The sequence below is a fragment of the Melanaphis sacchari genome, unplaced genomic scaffold (assembly GCF_002803265.2).
Source record: "Melanaphis sacchari strain LSU unplaced genomic scaffold, SCAv2.0 Contig7_pilon_pilon, whole genome shotgun sequence".
In the NCBI taxonomy this organism is placed as follows: Eukaryota; Metazoa; Arthropoda; class Insecta; order Hemiptera; family Aphididae; genus Melanaphis; species Melanaphis sacchari.
The window spans coordinates 893,619-912,885 of record NW_020271560.1 but is presented as its reverse complement, the minus strand read 5'-3'; the positions used below and the strand labels follow the sequence as shown (position 1 = coordinate 912,885).

Here is a 19,267-nt window from a genome sequence, read left to right as displayed (position 1 = left end):
ATATAGCATGGGTTTTATGTTATTATGTTAATGAACTATAATTATGATCGTAAATTTATAACTTTCTGTCAACTTGTTTAATTTTTATTGTAAACCGATTATTATTATAATTTTATCTAGTATAGTATAATATATTATTATATATATATGCGATTACCTACCATAATACTCAAATTGGTTTCCATTAAAAACTATCTGACTGAAAAAATACATACTTAACTTCCCAAGTATTTTAAATTAAAATTGTTAAATTTTTTTTTTTTTTTTTTACTTTCGGTATATTATTATCAATAGTATTTAATCATTCTTTGATTAATCCATTTAGATAATTTTTAACTTGGTCGAAACACGGACTTCGGGAAATTTGTTTAATTTGTATAGGATCTTTCCGAGAACGGCGAGAACATATAGTACGACTTTATATTTGAAATTACACTCGAAATTGTATGTGGTTGTTTCTCCCTATGTTATATTATGTTTAAATCAAAGTTACATAGTCCGAGAGTGTATACGTATATAACATTAAGTATAAATACATGTGTCCGATCACCAACTATACTACCTACGTGTCAATACGCACACGCGATAAATTTGTTTGTACTATATGTAATAGTGTGACTATGTAAGCACTGAACTAAACCCGTTATTTACAATAATTATTATGCTTTAAGTTGAGTGGGTTTAAATAGCTCAATCAGTAAAATTGGATGGGATTACTGGGCAAGTATTGATGAATTCTATGTATGCATGCTTGTGTGTGTGAGTAGAATTTATAATAATTAGAACATATCTATGTATTTATGTGTAGGTACTCCTGGTCTTGTAATCTATCCAAAAAAAAAAAAAGAATAACCTTATTGTATTTTTAATTTAAGGTTTGAATTTCTGTTTAAAAATAAATTATAATAAATTAAAATAAAATTTTTCATTAATATAATGTATGATATGTAATACAATTATCAAGAATTTAATTAGTTCTTGTAGGTTATAGTTCAAAATTAGACTCATAAGTATAGTATATCAGCTATAATATTAAAAAACACGAAGTCACAAAAAAAATTTGCACATATAGTCTTGCGATTTGCAATGTATCCTCTAAATTTATGACTTATTCATTTTTAATATAAATGTTTTGATAATTTTTTTTTTTTTTTTTATTGATTTTATTTAAGTTTGGTAACTAAACATTAACTGCGTATAGGAACAGTATGTTTTTTTTTGTGTAAGGTTTTATTTGGAAAGTTTGGTTAGTACGGTTAGAACACGTGTGTTTATATATATGCGCCATGGATTCGTCTCTAAAAACTCGAGTGGTCACCCATCCGAGAGCTAGTGACGCTGGCCGATGCTTGACCTCAAAATACATTAGTGACTGATGCCAACCACCGCGCCACACCAGACCACTTTTTGATAAATTATATGGCTATTAAAGTTGAAATTAAAATATGATCATACATTTTTACTATTCAATTCGAAGGAGTGAGTTGACATAAATAAACAAAATGGAATATTATTGGTTATCAAAACAGCTATACTAATGAAAAATTATTGCATAAATTATATAAATTAGGTAATGTAATTTTCACTATAATGCATGATTTCTTTTTATAAATTGTAATTTAAATTTACAGATGTTCTTTCGTAAAAACATTGATTTCAAACGCTAATAAAATAAATTTTTTTAAATCTTAAAATGTTTTGCGTAAAAATTTCAAGTGTTCCATATATTTTGATTCTATTTTTCTCCATTATTTTAAAATGTATTCGATATTTTGGATTTTGCGTTTCTTTCAAATTCCTAACAGATCTAATTTTATTTGCAGTTAAAAATATTAAAAATTTTTACCACTCAAAAATGTGATTACAAACAAAACATTAAAAAAAATAATAATAATGATGGGTATTGTACTAGGTTGATTAAAAGAAGTCGATTTATTCATAACTATTGAATATCGAATATTATTTATCTTACGATGTAAATACAATTTAATAAATATCTTAAATATATTAGCAATTTTAAGAAAACAATTAAAATAATAAATATATTATCAACTGAGCATAGTTTTATTAAATATTGCTACTTTTTGTTTTTGCTCAAACCCGTTTTCATTAACGGTTAGAAATCGGTGCTACTTGAAAAACTTATTGCCAATATTAAATTATATTACAGTATAATTTTTGTCCACTCTTTTATTACAATTTAATATTGTAGATAAAAATATAATATTATTCACTATTCAATATTTATTAGATACAGTCAGTGATATCCATGGTGTAACCCTCCAAAGTCATCAGAAAGATTGGTATTTTAACGTTTTTGGTCACGGCATTCAGAGTTTTATTTCATAAAAGTTATTATCCAACGTTATGTTTATGCAGTGCACTCAATTTGGCGGTAAATTTTTATGAACGTTGAAATCTATTTCTACTGAACTAACTTGATGTAGAATAACCTTAAATAAATACTTATAGATTTAAAATGAATATCTATTTTTACTATTTTAATTTTATAAATAATCTTAGAAGAATATTAATTACCCATTATTTGATTAAAATACTCAAATAGTATCACTTTGAAAATTGTATCCATCAAATCCTATTTTAAAAATTACCATATTTTTTCTTATAAAATAAACGCTAACATTTATATTTGAAATAATACATTATTAGAATACATATTAGCTATACGGTTCCTTTAGGAATTTATAATTGGTATTAAGCTTAGAAAATATTTCTTCAATGCGTTTAAGTTACCGCAATAACAGACTATGCAGATTATACTTTGATTTTACATAGTATAATAAACATAGACAAAGTGAAAAAAAAATAAAACATATTTTAATCTGTTTTACTAACTAGCTTAAAAAAACTTCTTTAGCAACAAATTTCGACAAAAAGCTGTAACCGAAAACTTTTTTCACTTATATATAATTTTAATTTACAACCTATAAACTTTTAAACATGTTTAAAACAATTTTATATTAATAAAATTACTTATGGAAGTTTACGAGCTGGAAGTCTTAGACAATTCGTTCATCAAAACTATTACATAAAGCACGTTCTACTACGCATTGAATGCGGTATGTGTGTAACTTAAAAGGGAATTAAAAGAACTAAAATGTAACGAAAACCATCACACTTTATACATTGTTTAAAATATATAAATCACTATGCGATTCACCAAGCTTTCATAAATAATTTTTTCAAGATTTTAATGATAGCTTAAATTTCGAACGATTGTTTTTGAATGATTGTACTTTATATTGGTATTAAGAACATTAGTCCATGATAATATGTATTAACTATTAAATAGTCGAGAGTAATAATGAGTTATAAATTATAGTAATTTATAACGATAGAATGTTATTAGTACATCATAATAATTAATAATCATTAATCGCTTAGTCGATTAATGTGTATTAGTTGAGTTACATAAACGATAACCTCTTTTATGTAATTTGTAAATATGTACCCATCTATATTTTTAACTTATATTTTCATTTCGATTTCATCTATTACTCATTATACGTATTATTTAAAGTATTATTATTTTATGTTAGCTAAGTATATTATCAGTATTTCCTTCTCTTGAAAAAGTTCAAAATATTACTATATTTTTTTGAGATTTTTTTTAATGATTAAATATTTTTAATACTTCTTTGTAGAACATTGGTCCAAAAAAAAAGAAGGTAATCACATAATAATTGGAATAGTTGATAAATACTTATATTATATATTAATTAAACTAATTATGGTTATAATTTAAAAACAGTCAATAGTTTTTTAAATATTGTTTTATTATTGTACAGAAATTAAATTTTATAATTTTAAAATTCTGTAATGAGTAGAAATATGAACTAAAAAAAAAAAAGACTTTAAAATATAATAAATTTTCTAAAGCAGCGGTCCCTACTACGCGGCCCGCTAGCAACTTTAGTGCGGCTCACATTAAAATTAATTTGTTCATTCTAAAGCCGGGACCATGCTAGTAAAAATTACGTTCTACGTCAAATATAGAATTCGCCACTAATATGGACTCCGAAAAATATTATTCGATAAAATACAATCATTTAATTTATAAATAAAAATTTTCATCGTGCGCTGTCTGTGCGCGAACAACACGTGCGTGATTAGTCGCGATTTTCTGTTGTGACGCAAAAAACCCATGGACGACGGATGGTGTGTGTAGAATGCGCCGAAAATATTTGCGTGTGCTATTATGCGCTAATAAGCAGTGAATAAAATGAACGTCACTTATTAACTTATTATTTTTATTTACTTTATTTTTCTATTTTAAACTTGTAAAATTACCAGTTGGACAGATATGTAGACACATATGATTATGAGTTTATTAATTTCTACCACGTAGTATCATTAAAAATGTATGCGGCCCGCTGGTCTAAAGTGTACCATGAATAACGCTAAACATTTTTTTTAAATGATTTAGTGTTATAATATTTCTAGACCACCGTGTCAATGATAAAATTAATATCTAATATTTACAGAAGTTTTGCTATTCATGCGTCATATTTTCTAAAACCAAAATATCATGTTATTAAACAAAAATGTTCACATAACATTTTATAATACAATAATATTATACACTGCATCGAACTTTGCGGGTTGCATAATGTTAATGTATTATTGTTCGCTACGAGTTGTCTTATTGTGTCGATATCGCGGCCTGCAATTTTTACTCGACCGTCACGACATTCGCGTGTTTTTTTCAAAGCGAGAGACTCGATCGTGATTTCATTTTCCGTCGAACTTTACGGTCGTAGGAGGTAAATAGTGAAAAACAAATGTCTTAAGAAGAATTTTTCCCCTCTCATAATCCACACAAATCTTGCCAGGGAGAGGATTTATAAAAACATATGGACGCTGTAGCAGTATTATGTGTGCACTGTAACAACAATAAAATACATTGCTTAATATTATATTATTTTACTGATCGCGAGAGGTGTTATACAAGGTCTTCGGGAAAGAATCCTGACAACGGGCGTACCGTATTACCATTTACCTACTGCGAATAGTAGTATATTTTATTTTTGTATACAGTAGTTTAATTATACTCTCCAGTTTCATGAAACGGTTTTAGTAGGACGGATACTACGGTTTCATATTATTTTTGGTTATGTAAATTTATCAAAATGTTCGACAATTTGGTATAATATTACCAGCTTTATTGAAATAACGGAGTAACTATCATTTTTACGTCGCAGTGAATTGTGCACTCTGTCTTATTAACTATTAATAATAATATAATAATATACTAAGCTTTTCGTTTATCATTCGTGCACACGTGCGATCTGTTGAAAATGGACAACACCACTGTCACCACCGCTATAAATGAACCGTAAGTCAGCTTTAAAAATATCTTACTTCATGCAATTAATTATAAATAATATATTTGTAAAAATATATATAATTCGTAAGTAACCTTGAAATTATTATGATAAAACATTATAATTATCGTATATCTATTGATATAATAATGATTATTATATATATATATATATATTTATATTAAAAAATATTTATTAAAATTAAACGGAATTTTATAGTGAAATATCCAATACTTTACCAATTAGCTGCATGACATCGTTTTATTTGAACGTTTATACCCAACAATTTGTGAACAATAACTATAAACCTATTACATATGTATATTGTATATTGTGTATTAATATACTACCGTCTATCACTCATTTAAGTAGTTATTTATTATTATTTTTTGAACGTAGTAGCAATATTTATGATTTTTAACAAAATATTTAATCAAATTAACATAAACAATAAATATTCAAATAATAAAAAAAAAAATGACTTACAATAATATTAATAAAAAACAATGTGATATCTTAAATAAATAGTTTAATAATTCATATTTTGAATACTATATAAATATACTTTAAAATTTATTTTCGTTTTTTGACGTGGTATAAACGCAAACTTAAAATTAAAGTAGGTAGTTCGTAACACGTCTACGTGAGAATTATTTAGTTTGAATTGGTATGATCATAGAAAAATCATCTTGTGGCTTTCTATAGATCGAAATTTCCACAGATAATTTATTTATACAGCTTGACATTTGATAAATTAATAGTTTATAAACGAAAGCACTTTACTAAATAAAGCTTTACAACCCATGTAAATCTATAATAGGTAAGTATACTATGTGTACATTATACAAAACGATATACATGCTTACATGTGACGTACATCTGGTTATGTATTATACTAGTAGGCATTAAATTATTATTGGATGTTTTTATGTCTGATTGCGTCGATCTTTTTTTTATGTTATAAATACTTTTTTTGAATGTATTTAGTTTATAATATTACACGAGTTACACAAAGAAAATTTAACTTATGTATTTTAGAATAATAAAGTAATATATTAATACATAATTGATATGTATATATTATATATATTTGTACTATACTTTAACATGTTATTAAGAAGTATTTTATGACTATAAAGTTTTATTGTATGCATTTACTATAAAAAAAAAAAAAAACATGTTTTTAAATTAAAATGAAAACGAAAAATAAAGACAATTATTAATTTAATACAACGTTATATTATGTGCAATTAATATATAAAAATACGTTAATAGACCTTGATAGTTTGACCAATAAAACTCAGACCAATCACTTTATATGCAGAACTTATGTATATAAATTATAAATTTGTTTTTTTAGTAGGTACTTGCCATTTTTTTTTTTTTTTTTGATAAAATAATAAACATAGATTCCTACTGTAAATTTAGCGTTTTAGTAATTCAATTTATATTATGATCATTAATCATCTTCGTATAATTTCATAACAATACAGTTATAAAATCTATACTTCACATAAGTATTTGTATAGGAAGTTAGCAGGTACACTACGAATAAAAATAAACGTTAACAATTTTGTTTCGGATTCGATCAAAAATTTAATAACTTCCATATTATAGAAAATATTTTGTATAGTCTATGCCTTTCGTAAAATATAAAGTATAGTAAGTACTGAATTGGTCACCATTTTGAAAGAAAATGTGAAATAAAATTGAAACGTAGAAAAAAATCAATAAACCAAAAATGTGAAATAGAACGAACGATAAAATGTGTGCCAATATTATTTTCCTCTGTATCAACATTTAATACCATAATGTATTAAATGAAATAATAAAATAAATAATATGAAAAATCAATAAAGTGGTAATTTCTTATGGTAAAGAATATAATTTTTGACGATGAAAGTAAGAAATATTTCCTATATTAGAAAAAAAGTTCCCAATGTTTCAATATTTCAATGCACTGATGTAAAACAAGAATAAGTAAAGCCTTGGGTTGAACCTAAATCTCCAAACAGTCCAATATACATTTAATTTTATTTAATAACTAACTGTCTTGTACATTTTATTCTCATATCACGAAAATTCAATTTTATTTAATCTATAAATAAATTATGCTTATAATTATAGGTTATATTATCAAAGAGAGAAAACAATATTATGTTGACAATCTATTAGTTATTTATGACATTATTACAATTTTAAATTTTAATAACAAATTTATGTAACTTTCAGTAGTTGTATACATTTTACGTACTTACCTATATTTAACTTATAAAATCACGGTTGAGACATTAATGTCACATTATGAAAAATCCATTGATTACAGTTTAATTGATCAAACAAGTTGTTACTTATTAATTATCCTTAAATTGAAATTACTTAACCCAGTCCGTTAACTATTATTATTATTGTAATCATATTTATTTTTGCTAAATGTGTATTGGATACGTAAAATTTATTACAAAAATAGGAAATATTATGAATTTTACTACAATATTATGATCCATCCAAAATGAGTGAAAAAATTATGAGTATTTTTACGAATAAGACAAATTAAATATGAATGAATCATGGTCATGGGGTTAGGGTATATCTTGTTTGAATAATATATTTTAATTTTGTTTTTTTTTTCAGTAAACATTTAGTAACTTAGATAAGCGAAAAAATAATGTATAATATATATATCCAATATCTTTCTGCTTTATACGTAAAGTATACTAAAAAGTCGTTCAGTTTAGAATACAAGTCTTATTATTATATTTATTTTTACTTTGGTACTATATTATTACAGGAAGTACGCAATATATTATTATATACAGAGTGTTTCATTAACCGTACTCATTACTATAGCCCCTTTATCTTTAATACACATAACTAATTAAATAATTTTAAAACTGAATTATTGAAGAAAAAGTGGGTGAGCATGCTTGGTGATAGGTAGCTATATTTTGTCACAGCTATTATTAATTAATATTTATTTTAAAGTATTATTAAATTTCAAAATTATAGTACATGGTTAGTTTTAAAAAAAAAATTGACGTTCAAACATATTTAACAAGGAAACATCAACTTTCACTTATTATTTATTTGTTGTGATTATTATTGATATGACAATAAATTCAATAGTAAATAATATAATAGCCTTATATTAATATATCATATTATTTTTGGATGACTAAACATATAAAAAAGCCACAGATCTAATGTCACTAACTATTTTTAGGTCTTATGTGTATTCAATACTCAAACAAGACAAATGGATTTTTTTTAAATTTTTATAGTAGAAAATAACCAAAAAAGTAATATTTATAAACAACGGCAGATATAAGCATAGTGCACCACAAATTAAATTCTATATAACACTGAATAATAATTCCAAAAAAAAAAAAAAAAAAAGTAATAATAACGTAAACGTTCACCCATGCTATCTGAATTCGAAATGATAGCTAAAAAACACTGCGGTGAATAATAAGTCTGACTATTATATCATTATGTTATGGCTGTGCAATGGAAATCATCCCTAATAACGCTAATTGGTGTAGGTATATATTATAGTTGGCAGTCTGCGTATCTTTTCGTGACAAGTTTGTGAAAGAAAGTTTACTGATTGTGACCTAAATATAGGTAAAAATGTTTAGTCTTTTGTTGTTTTACATATTATTATTATATTACAATAATATTGTAAAATTATGCCTGTAATATTTTTTTTTTTAACGTTAGTTATATATAATAATGCAAAGTCGTCTGAAAAACCGATTGCAATTTAATTTGATACGATGAACACACGTAGACAAACACTTCTATATAGATATCAAATTTTATGAAGATTTTTATATATAATATATAATATGATAGTCATATAACAGTCTTCATAAATTATATATTTTTTTTATACATTATTTTTCTAAATTTGCAACGAGACTCGATTATAGCCGGTTACCATGATTCCATTTAGACGCTCGCACTACATAATCATTCTATTAAAAATAATCTTATAATAATATAAAGATATCATCTACCAACTTAATACGGAATACCTTATCGATGGAATTGTGTTACTGATTGTATAAACTGTAGTTAATATATAGAACACGCCACTGCTGTTGGGACAATAACTATAAAATTTATTGGAAACATAATTGAACGTTTTGATTTCATTGACAAACTGTTAAGCATGTTTACATGGAAACTTAAAACGAAAAATTAATGTACCACATAGTACGATAATTTATGGAATATTTTATTGAAAATTCAATAAGAACAAAAAGAAAAAAAATGTTCATATGTACAGTATCTACTTGATTCCGATCAAGTTCAAAGCGTAAGTAAACTTCTTATAACAACATACTCAACAGGCAGATCACTGTAAAACTTCACTGACCGTAAAATAATTGTATAATATTATAATGTTTGAAATAAAATAATCATACATGAAACTTTAAAAAACAAAAAAAAAATTAAAATAATTTTTTTAGCAAGTATAGATAGATACATTTATTTGAAACTTGATAATATGTTTATTAACATTCCTTTAGTAATTCATTGATCGTTTTCTAATAAATATTGTTTATAGGAAGAGAGGTAGAAAAATGAAGTTCCCTGGAATCACCCAATAATTAATATTCACTCTGAAAATTATTTATTAGTTAAACATAAATGGCTTATATATGTTGTAATATTACCAGCAATGTAATTTTTAAGAAACGTTTTAAAACTATAATATAATTTTGCTTATATAATATACATATTGCTACAATAATCTTATAAAATAAATAAGCAGAAATATTGTACTATTAATAAAATTTATAAAATTAAATCTTAACTTAGAATACATTTTTTTTATTGTCATAGATTTAACGTACGTGTAAATGTTTAGATGAAAAAATCTATAATATTTTTATTGATGTTAATTTAGCATAACTAAAAAAAAAAACATTGTGACTATCTACAAGTTTTAATAAATATTAAATTGATTTTGTTTATATGAAAATATTTAAATAAAATCAAAATTTCTATGAAAAAAAAAAACAATCAAAATTAGTTTAAATCTAAAATACCACAATTTTTTCGTTCAGAATCTAAAACAAATTAATATGTTTTTTATATATATATACTCTATAATATGCATATATGTATGAGAGTCGTGCGCACATAGGTTAATTCTGTTGTTATACAACATATATGAAAAATTGAATTATATTCATATTAAAATTCATGTTACATCCCCGGCAAAATTAGAAAAAAAAATCCAATAAATAAATAATTATTTTTGAAGACTATATTTTTCATGATTAATTAAATTTTAGAATAAAAGTATTTTATACTAAATTCACCAAATAAAAAACCCGAGCTTTTAGCGATAAATCTACGTATGTTCCACATACGAAAACGCTGTGTTCCAAAAATCAATTATACTGTAATAAAAAAAAAGTATAACACAGGTTTATAATGGCTATAGTTGCAAAAATTTAATGAAAATAAAACAAAACATTTTAATTTTCGTAAATCTAAAATTGTATTAACTATACGTGTTATAAATCATAAGAATGTCACTGAGCAAAAGTATATTATAATTGGTTATCAAAATATTTTTAATAATTAATGGAATGTGATATATTTTCAGCCAAATAAGCAATCACACTCATTATTTTTTCATGGATTATTTATTGAAATATAAAATAAAAATTTATTCTTGAATATTCACCTACGATAATTTGTATGAATAAAAACCGTATATTTTATAACTAATAGCATTGTCATTGAGTCATTGATTCTATAGTATAAATGTAAATAAAAATCAACTGTAATAAATCAAAAAATATGATTTGTAGGAACAAAAATTTATGATAATATTCAAAATAGAGTTAATCAGATGTCCTTCAAAATATGAAAGGAAAAGGAACTTACTTTATTTTACCCGTTTCACAACAAGGTCAATATTCATCAATGCATATACCTAGGTCTGATAGTTTTCGCGTTACAAGGTTATAATGAAAGGATTTATCACAACACGATACTGTGACAATTTATGATTTAAATTGTAGAAATATAGGTGTGGCTCACATGACTTCACTAAGTTAACGTGACAGCGTAGGAAAATAAAAATCAATCAATAATTTAAAATATAATATTCGTAACACGATATTTTGTTTACAGGGAAGCTGGATCACTGTTAAACGCATCCGACCGTACGAGTGACCAGAATAAATATAAACGAATATTATCACAGGTATAATTAATTGTACAAGATCAAATACACTAATGATTACCTACTATAAAATACTACAAAAGTAATACGACAATAATGTAATAATAGTCTACTATTTTCGACAGTTGTTTTATTTTTATTTCAATCGCTGTGAATATCAGTTATCATTTATGATAATTAAATGGATAAATTAATAATTAAATAATCGTTATACGATTTTAATACTATAACCGTATAGGTAATAGCTTCATATCAATCATACCGACAATACATTATATTAAATGTACGGTGATTCATAAAGCGCATGGGGTAAGCCCCCAATTTTACATTTATTTTGATAATGTATTGATCCAAATTTCGGTTTTTAGACTTTTCAAGTATAATTCATAAGGACCATATTTTCATTTACTTAGATTCTTTTATTGAATGCGTTAACATGAAAATGTAAATCATATTTTTAGTAGTTAATACTTATTAATTTGAAATGAAAATTACTCTTTTTTATAGTAAACCGTTAAGGTGGTTATGTTTTTAAAAGCGTTGATATATTTAAATCAAAATTTAAACAAATAGTAATGAATACGATTTATGCACTAAAAATCTAAAGGTTTAAAAGATATGCAAACTAAGATAGTCTTAAAACTATGATAATTTATATAAATTATTACAATTTTATAATTGCTGTAATAACTGTTAAAGTTCAATAGTTAATAAGACGTATTAAACTACCTAAATATTACACACCTATTATATCTTATACTCTTTGTAAATCGTAATATAAAACTATTATTCTTAGTACGCTAATTTTAAAAATAGACACACTATTTAATCAAATTTAAAAACAAATAAATATAAATTTGCAAAAAAAAAATAACTAAATAAACAATTTATAATGTAGGATACTGTGTTACATCTAGAAGTGGCCCAAAATAATGTTTTTTTATAGTTATTGATAAAAAAATGTACATACAATCTTAAATTTTAGTACATTAATACCTAAATGGATATATCGCATAAGTATTATAATAGATTCTAGTAGATAATTATATTTAATAAAAAAATGTAACATTATAGTACAGCCATCAAATGGTTTATGTTTTTGTAAAATTACAGAAAAATGTATTATACAACGACATGCCAATATATTTAAAATTATTTTATTATTATAATATTCTCACACGATACGTATTATATTTTCAATTGTGGTATTATAATACAACACGGTGTACATAGGTAAGTGCGATGACCGCTCAGAGTTTATTAATGTTGGATTTGGGAATGATGATAGCCGTTCCTACAATTGTCATTGGCGCACTACACAATGCAAAAGAAGACCTTTCGCTGGACGATGATCAGTCCTCGTGGCTAGGTAAATATATAATTACGTTTAATCAAATTAACATTTGTACAATTTTTTCGATCAATATGTTTTTTTTTTATTTTAACTTCAATACATATTAATATATAATGTTCATAAATAAGCAATATTTATTATTTAGTCTTTTTTCAAATTTCAATTCAAGTTTTAAAATTTAATTTTTTTTTTTAAATCAAGTATGCTAGAACTTATTCTGCAGTGTATACATGTCAAATATTATTTAGTTTTATTTACACTTCAGAAAATATTATTGAAAACTTACATTTTGTGCATGTCATATTTTTTATATTAGTTTTTAATAATAAAATTACAGTTCTAAATTTTATTTTAATTGGTTCTAAGTAAATATAAAACTTTATGCAAATTGCTCTGGCACATAGATGTATAAGTTCAAATCGGATCCATGTAAAGTTATTTATCTTATCGTAATTTAATGAGTTATATTAACTTATACATAGGTTCCGTGATTTGCAAAAGTAAGTGTACTATTTATTAAAACAAATTTTCATCCTGAAAATAAAATTCGTTCCAAAATTATAGCTTGACCTTATAATTTTAACAATAGGAATTAAAAATCCATTTCAGCCCTTTCATTTGCATCTCAACTATATATACAGTCCTAAATTTGTTGAAATGTGAACAAAAATATTTTTTGTTTTAAGACTTGACTAGTGCAATATGATTTTTAACACAGGACCTAAATAATACAATATGCTTTTTACATGAGACCCAATTAATATAATTTATGAATTTAGGACCTATAATTATAAGCTTTTAAGCGTCGGTGTTTAGTTCTGAATAGACCAAAGTATGGCCAAATTTTACCCTTACTCTCCCTCATTTACAATGAAAACATTAAACACTTTGTCTTGATCAATTGTATATAAGAAATCACTTCCTTTTCTTAAAACTTAAATGATTTTCCGTTGTCAGCTTTACAAGAAAAATTTATCTTTCTAAAGTTATATACATATATAAAGTGAAAACCGCTGTAGTTGCATACCGAGTTTAATGACATAAAATTAACGACTTAAGCAAAATTCCTATGTTTTGTATACTAAATTGTTTGGTTGTTATAACAGTCTTACAATAACATTTATTTTTGGTTCATTTAGTTAAATAATTTACTGATCAATAATAACTATGTAATATGTAGATGAAGTTATGTTAGACAAGACAAAGTTCAAAGTTAATAATATTAATCGTGAAATTATATGGCTATAAATAAAATTAGATTAAAAACTATAAACAAAAATACAACACAAGTTTTATTTTCACTAATATACAAGACTTACAGATTTTTTTTTTTTAAATACGATAATTAATAACAACACAAAATGAAAATAAACTTTAATTTTTAATTCCATACAAAATTAAAAGAAACATTTTGTAATTTTAATAGTATAATATTATCATTCATAAGTGTTTTATAATAACTTTTTTTTTTTTAATTTAGTTTCTTTAACTATCAGTGATCATGATATTTTTTTTATTATTTTTTTTTTTTTTTTATTTGATTTTAAACGATATTTACAGTATAAGTAATGATGTAAAAATATGAATTCCGAACCCACCGAAAATCGGTCACGCGACAAATTCGCAATAACCTTTATACCTTGCTGCAGGTAGCATAATGTTGCTGTGCCAACCCCTAGGCTGCGTGATTTCGGGCTGTTTGCAAGGTGTGCTCGGCCGAAAACAAAGCATGCTACTGGTCAACTTGCCCCACCTGGCCGCTTGGTACCTACTATATGCGGCCACGTCCCGGTGGATGCTGTACACGGCCTCGATAATTATGGGTATAGGAATTGGATTTTTAGAGGCACCCATGATGTCGTACATCGGTGAGATCAGCGAACCGGAAATCCGGGGAATGTTGTCAACATTTACCAACTCTGTCGTCGTCCTGGGACACCTGCTAGAGTTTGTTCTTGGGTGTATGTTTTCGTGGAGAGTAACTATGCTCGTTAGCTGTCTGGTGCCTGTGGTTGCTACCATCTCTATATCGCTGGTATGACAATTGATTATTTTTTAATATTTTTTTTAGGATTAAGCTAAATAAAATACACTTCAACTACTAGGAAATACACATAACAAAAATATACTTTGTAAATATATTATTCTAAGTTTTATCCCGATGTAATATATTTTATAAGGATTTAAGACAAATAGCATTACATATTGGTAGTACCTATATGTATATTGGTAAGATGCGATATATAATAACGTTTAATGTATAATATTTATATAAAAAAAATAAATATCATGTAAGAGGTGGGGGTGATAATTATTACACAACATTATTTTCAAATTATTCGCCTGAAAATGGATTATTGTTTTTATGTTATGACTCTGTTCTTATGGCATATTGCTTACACGTGTATTTTAACAAAGCGATTATGTTGAAAAAATACTGTTTATAGTTAATACTAATATATTATTATATACGATTTATGTTGTACTACGATAATTAGATTTTTGGACAACAGAAAAAGTTTATCTCTAAATTTTACAATTTTACATTATGTCTAAATTTATAGTGAACTCACGTTGAATAGTTTATATATAAAATAAGTCATCGACATCGCAATATCGATGTCTATATTATTAAACGCAAGTACAAACCTTCGAAACATGAAATTACTGACAATTTGCTTAATTGATTAATTCCAAAATCATGACAGTATTAATTATAGTTGACTGTCTCTTTTAGATACTATGACATAGAACCACATAATAAATCATAAATATTGTTTATTTAACTTCAATTATTGTTGTAGCTTAAGTAATGACGATAAGAAAAATGAATATTTTTCCCCAAAATCGATAAGGCTTATATTATTTCTGTTCACTTATTAACTCTATGTTAGTGTTACCTAATCATTTTTGTTATTTCCACTATTTTAAAAATATTTTGATCCATCGTGAATAAAGTACATATTACTATTACTACCTATTATTTATTAATTATTAGTCATATCTTGTATAATGAGTTAATGAATAAATATTTTTTACGAGTGTTTTAATTTTGAATATAGTAACATGTTAATAGTTTCATATGCATAGGCTTTGTATAGATAGATAGTATAAGTTTTACAGGAAGCCCATTTTATATTTTTAATTATCATAGTGTACTTTTTAATAATCTATTGACAACAATTATCACTCACGTAGATTGATTATTTATTATATAAAGTTTTTGTACGTCAAATATATGATTAAAATAAATTAATAACATAAACGACATGATTCAACTCATAAAAATAGCATTCGATATAGGTAGTTTTTTTTTTTTTTTAGATACTTTTAGGTTAATTTAAATTCCAGTTTTAAACGATAAAAAAATTATTGTTACCCAGATTCCAGAATCACCCATCTGGTTATTGATGAAGGGAAGGAGAGACGAGGCATTGTCGTCGTTAAGATGGCTACGGGGGTGGGTTTCCGCCGAAGATGTGAGAGAAGAATTTCACGAACTCGAACTGTATTGTCAGGCGTCCAAAAATGAGTTCAAAAGTTTTTTGGAAGCCAAGATCAAAAAATCGTCCAGATACACCGGACTACCGGGTACGCCAATACGAACCCGAAAACAATAGTAATGATTAATTATATTATTTTTTTGTTTTCTGCAGACAGCGAATTTGCAACACAAAGTAAACCCAGCATCGCTAACGTAATTAGAGACTTTCTGCGTCCCGGAATCCTAATACCACTACGTCTGGTAGTAATCTCCTTTTTCTTTTACCATGCAGCGTCGCTGACAGCCATGCGACCGTACATGATAGAAATTTTCACCCGACTGGAAGTACCCTTGACGCCAAAAACATTAACCGTAAGAACTTTATTATTATTTATTTAAATTTAAATCTTTTATATTTGCAGTTTTAAATACATTCATCTAGTATATAATATTTGGTGAACAGCAGACAAAAGAGAATTTTTACAAGGGATTCAATTAAAATCTAACATAACCTAACGAAAACAAAATGAACGAATGTAATTAAATAATAGCAATTATAAAAATATCAAAAATTTAATTTTTTTAATTTTAATTATATGCAATACCTTTTAAAAAGTTCAATGTTCTATTTATATTAAATAAATTTACTAGATATATTTATTATTATTTTTTTTTTTTTGTCATATTATATTTAAATACTTTTTTTTTATTATTAGAATTTTCTACAACTATTACAAGCAATCCAGAACGTTGTATGTTGCAAATCTACAATATGAAAATAAAATTAGATATAAAAAATAATAATAAATAATTTATTATGACTAATAATGTAATAAACCTTTCGTACTATCCTTAAATTTTATAATTTGTTATCAGCAATTTTTTTTTTTTTGCCAAATCATAAAAATTCCAATGTTTCGAAAGAAAATTTGGTGTATAATGGGTCATTTTTTTATACTGCCTACGAGTCTCCCAATCCAATTAATATAAAATAAACCAATATAGAAAATACACTGATTTAATATTACGTAAAATAGGTCATATACATTGAAATACAATGTTGAACAAATCATCACTAACTAAAACAATTTTATAAAAATCTATAAAAAATAATAGACTTTTAACAACGTATCACAAATGCATCATATTTATTCTACATTTTTTTTTTAAACTTGGCTTTGTTTTAAACATAAATTAACATAAAAAAATAAAAAAACATGTTTAAAATGTTAGTAAGGTCTTTAAAATTCTATCAGTTAAACCATACTTGGTTAAATATTTTTGTATTCACATTTTTACACATTTTTGTTCTGAAATAATTGTATGTATCAAGAAATAAAAAGAAAATGGCATGATGATAATGACATCGTATTTACACAATTTTAAATTCTGATAAACAACAAACAAATATTAATTTTATAGTTATATTATATCATTATTGATCGTATAGTTAATGCAATAAATTTAAAATAGGTATACATTGTCACTTATTTGTGTTTTATTATACACGGGGTTAATTATTTATGAATTAATTACCATTTCAGGTCATATCAGCAGTGCTACAGGGGACAGGAGCAATGACATGCATTTGTCTGTTGCGGGTGGTCGGTAAAAGAGTTTTGTTTTTGGTCTCAATGACGAGTTGTGCGCTATGCTGTCTGTTGTTGGGTGCCTACACATATTCCATAACACAGCACCAGTGGTCATCCATACCGACGATACCATTGTTGCTGTTTTGCACGCTGTACTTTTCCATAAACTTAGGTGTCAGTCCCATACCATGGTTGCTAGTCAGCGAAGTATTTCCAACCAGGTAATATTTTCTTTTAACTTTATATTTTTTTTTTATCAAATTTCGTTTTTATAAGAATGTTGTTTAAAATTCATCGAATTTTATACTATTGCAGAGGACGAGAAATGGCCACCGGAATGTGCGCAGTATCTTTTTACATCTTCGCGTTCCTAGCATCGAAGACCTGGTTAAATCTTCAGAGCTTAGTTGAATTATATGGATGTTTTTTATTCTACGGGATACTAGCCGTCATTGGAATTATATATATATTCATTTGTTTGCCAGAAACTGAAGGTAAAACGCTAGCTGAAATTGAAGAAGATTTTGCGAGAAAAAAACGTCAGATAAGTTAAAATAAAAAAATCAGCGTAATGATAAAACATCACATTAACGTATAGACGTATAGACGTCACAAGCGTACAAGTGTTTTGTAAATATAATTTTAACCTTCTCTACTAATACAAATAAAATACTTTAATATATATTACCACCTACGGCAAATTTAGTTGACAAAATGTAACATATAAAATAACATATCGAGTTTATAATTTTATTATTTATAAGAATAATATTACAAAATTGACAAGTGAAAACACTTTTTTTTTTTATTATAAAATACTATACTTTCATATATTAAAATTAAGTGTATTTTACTCAATAACAATTATTTTACGATAAATTATTTGTTTTCCTATACTAATTAAAATCATATATGTAAACATATATTTTAAAACCAATATAAATATATTTAAGAAGTGTAATAAATAATACTGTTATTATATATTTTATAATTTGAATTTTATGTATAATATTATCTATAAAATAATAATATACACATAAATGTGTTGTATATTAAATTATTATTATGTAAGTAATAGACTTAGTATTTTATAAAATAAACCAATGGCCTTAATTTGCCTATCTAACGCACCGTCTTATATTATGTGATTAATACATTCTTGTTTATAATATTTATTTTTGATTCCACAAAAAAAAAATAATGGCTTTATATTATTATTATTATTCAATCGTAATTTACTTTTTATCAAATTGTAAAATAATGAGTAAACAAAAAAAAAAAAAA

At 25.1% G+C, this 19,267-nt stretch overlaps 1 protein-coding gene across 1 annotated transcript; it reads left to right on the top strand.

The window, feature by feature from the left end:
- The first annotated feature begins 4,761 nt into the window (after positions 1-4,761).
- Positions 4,762-18,771, top strand: LOC112601732 (facilitated trehalose transporter Tret1-like). The gene is made up of 8 exons (XM_025349490.1): positions 4,762-5,356; positions 11,502-11,574; positions 12,787-12,922; positions 14,557-14,942; positions 16,291-16,498; positions 16,564-16,763; positions 17,936-18,204; positions 18,299-18,771. Exons 1-8 carry the CDS (start codon positions 5,319-5,321, stop codon positions 18,534-18,536), a joined length of 1,548 nt encoding a protein of 515 aa, XP_025205275.1. The 5' UTR covers positions 4,762-5,318; the 3' UTR covers positions 18,537-18,771.
- Positions 18,772-19,267: the final 496 nt, after the last annotated feature.

Bases quoted from the DNA above. Each gene is read 5' to 3' on its own strand.
- LOC112601732 (XM_025349490.1), top strand. From the start codon at position 5,319: ATGGACAACACCACTGTCACCACCGCTATAAATGAACC. The intron at 16,764-17,935 runs GTAAGAACTTTA...TTACCATTTCAG, and splicing joins TGACGCCAAAAACATTAACC to GTCATATCAGCAGTGCTACA. The intron at 18,205-18,298 runs GTAATATTTTCT...ATACTATTGCAG, and splicing joins AGCGAAGTATTTCCAACCAG to AGGACGAGAAATGGCCACCG.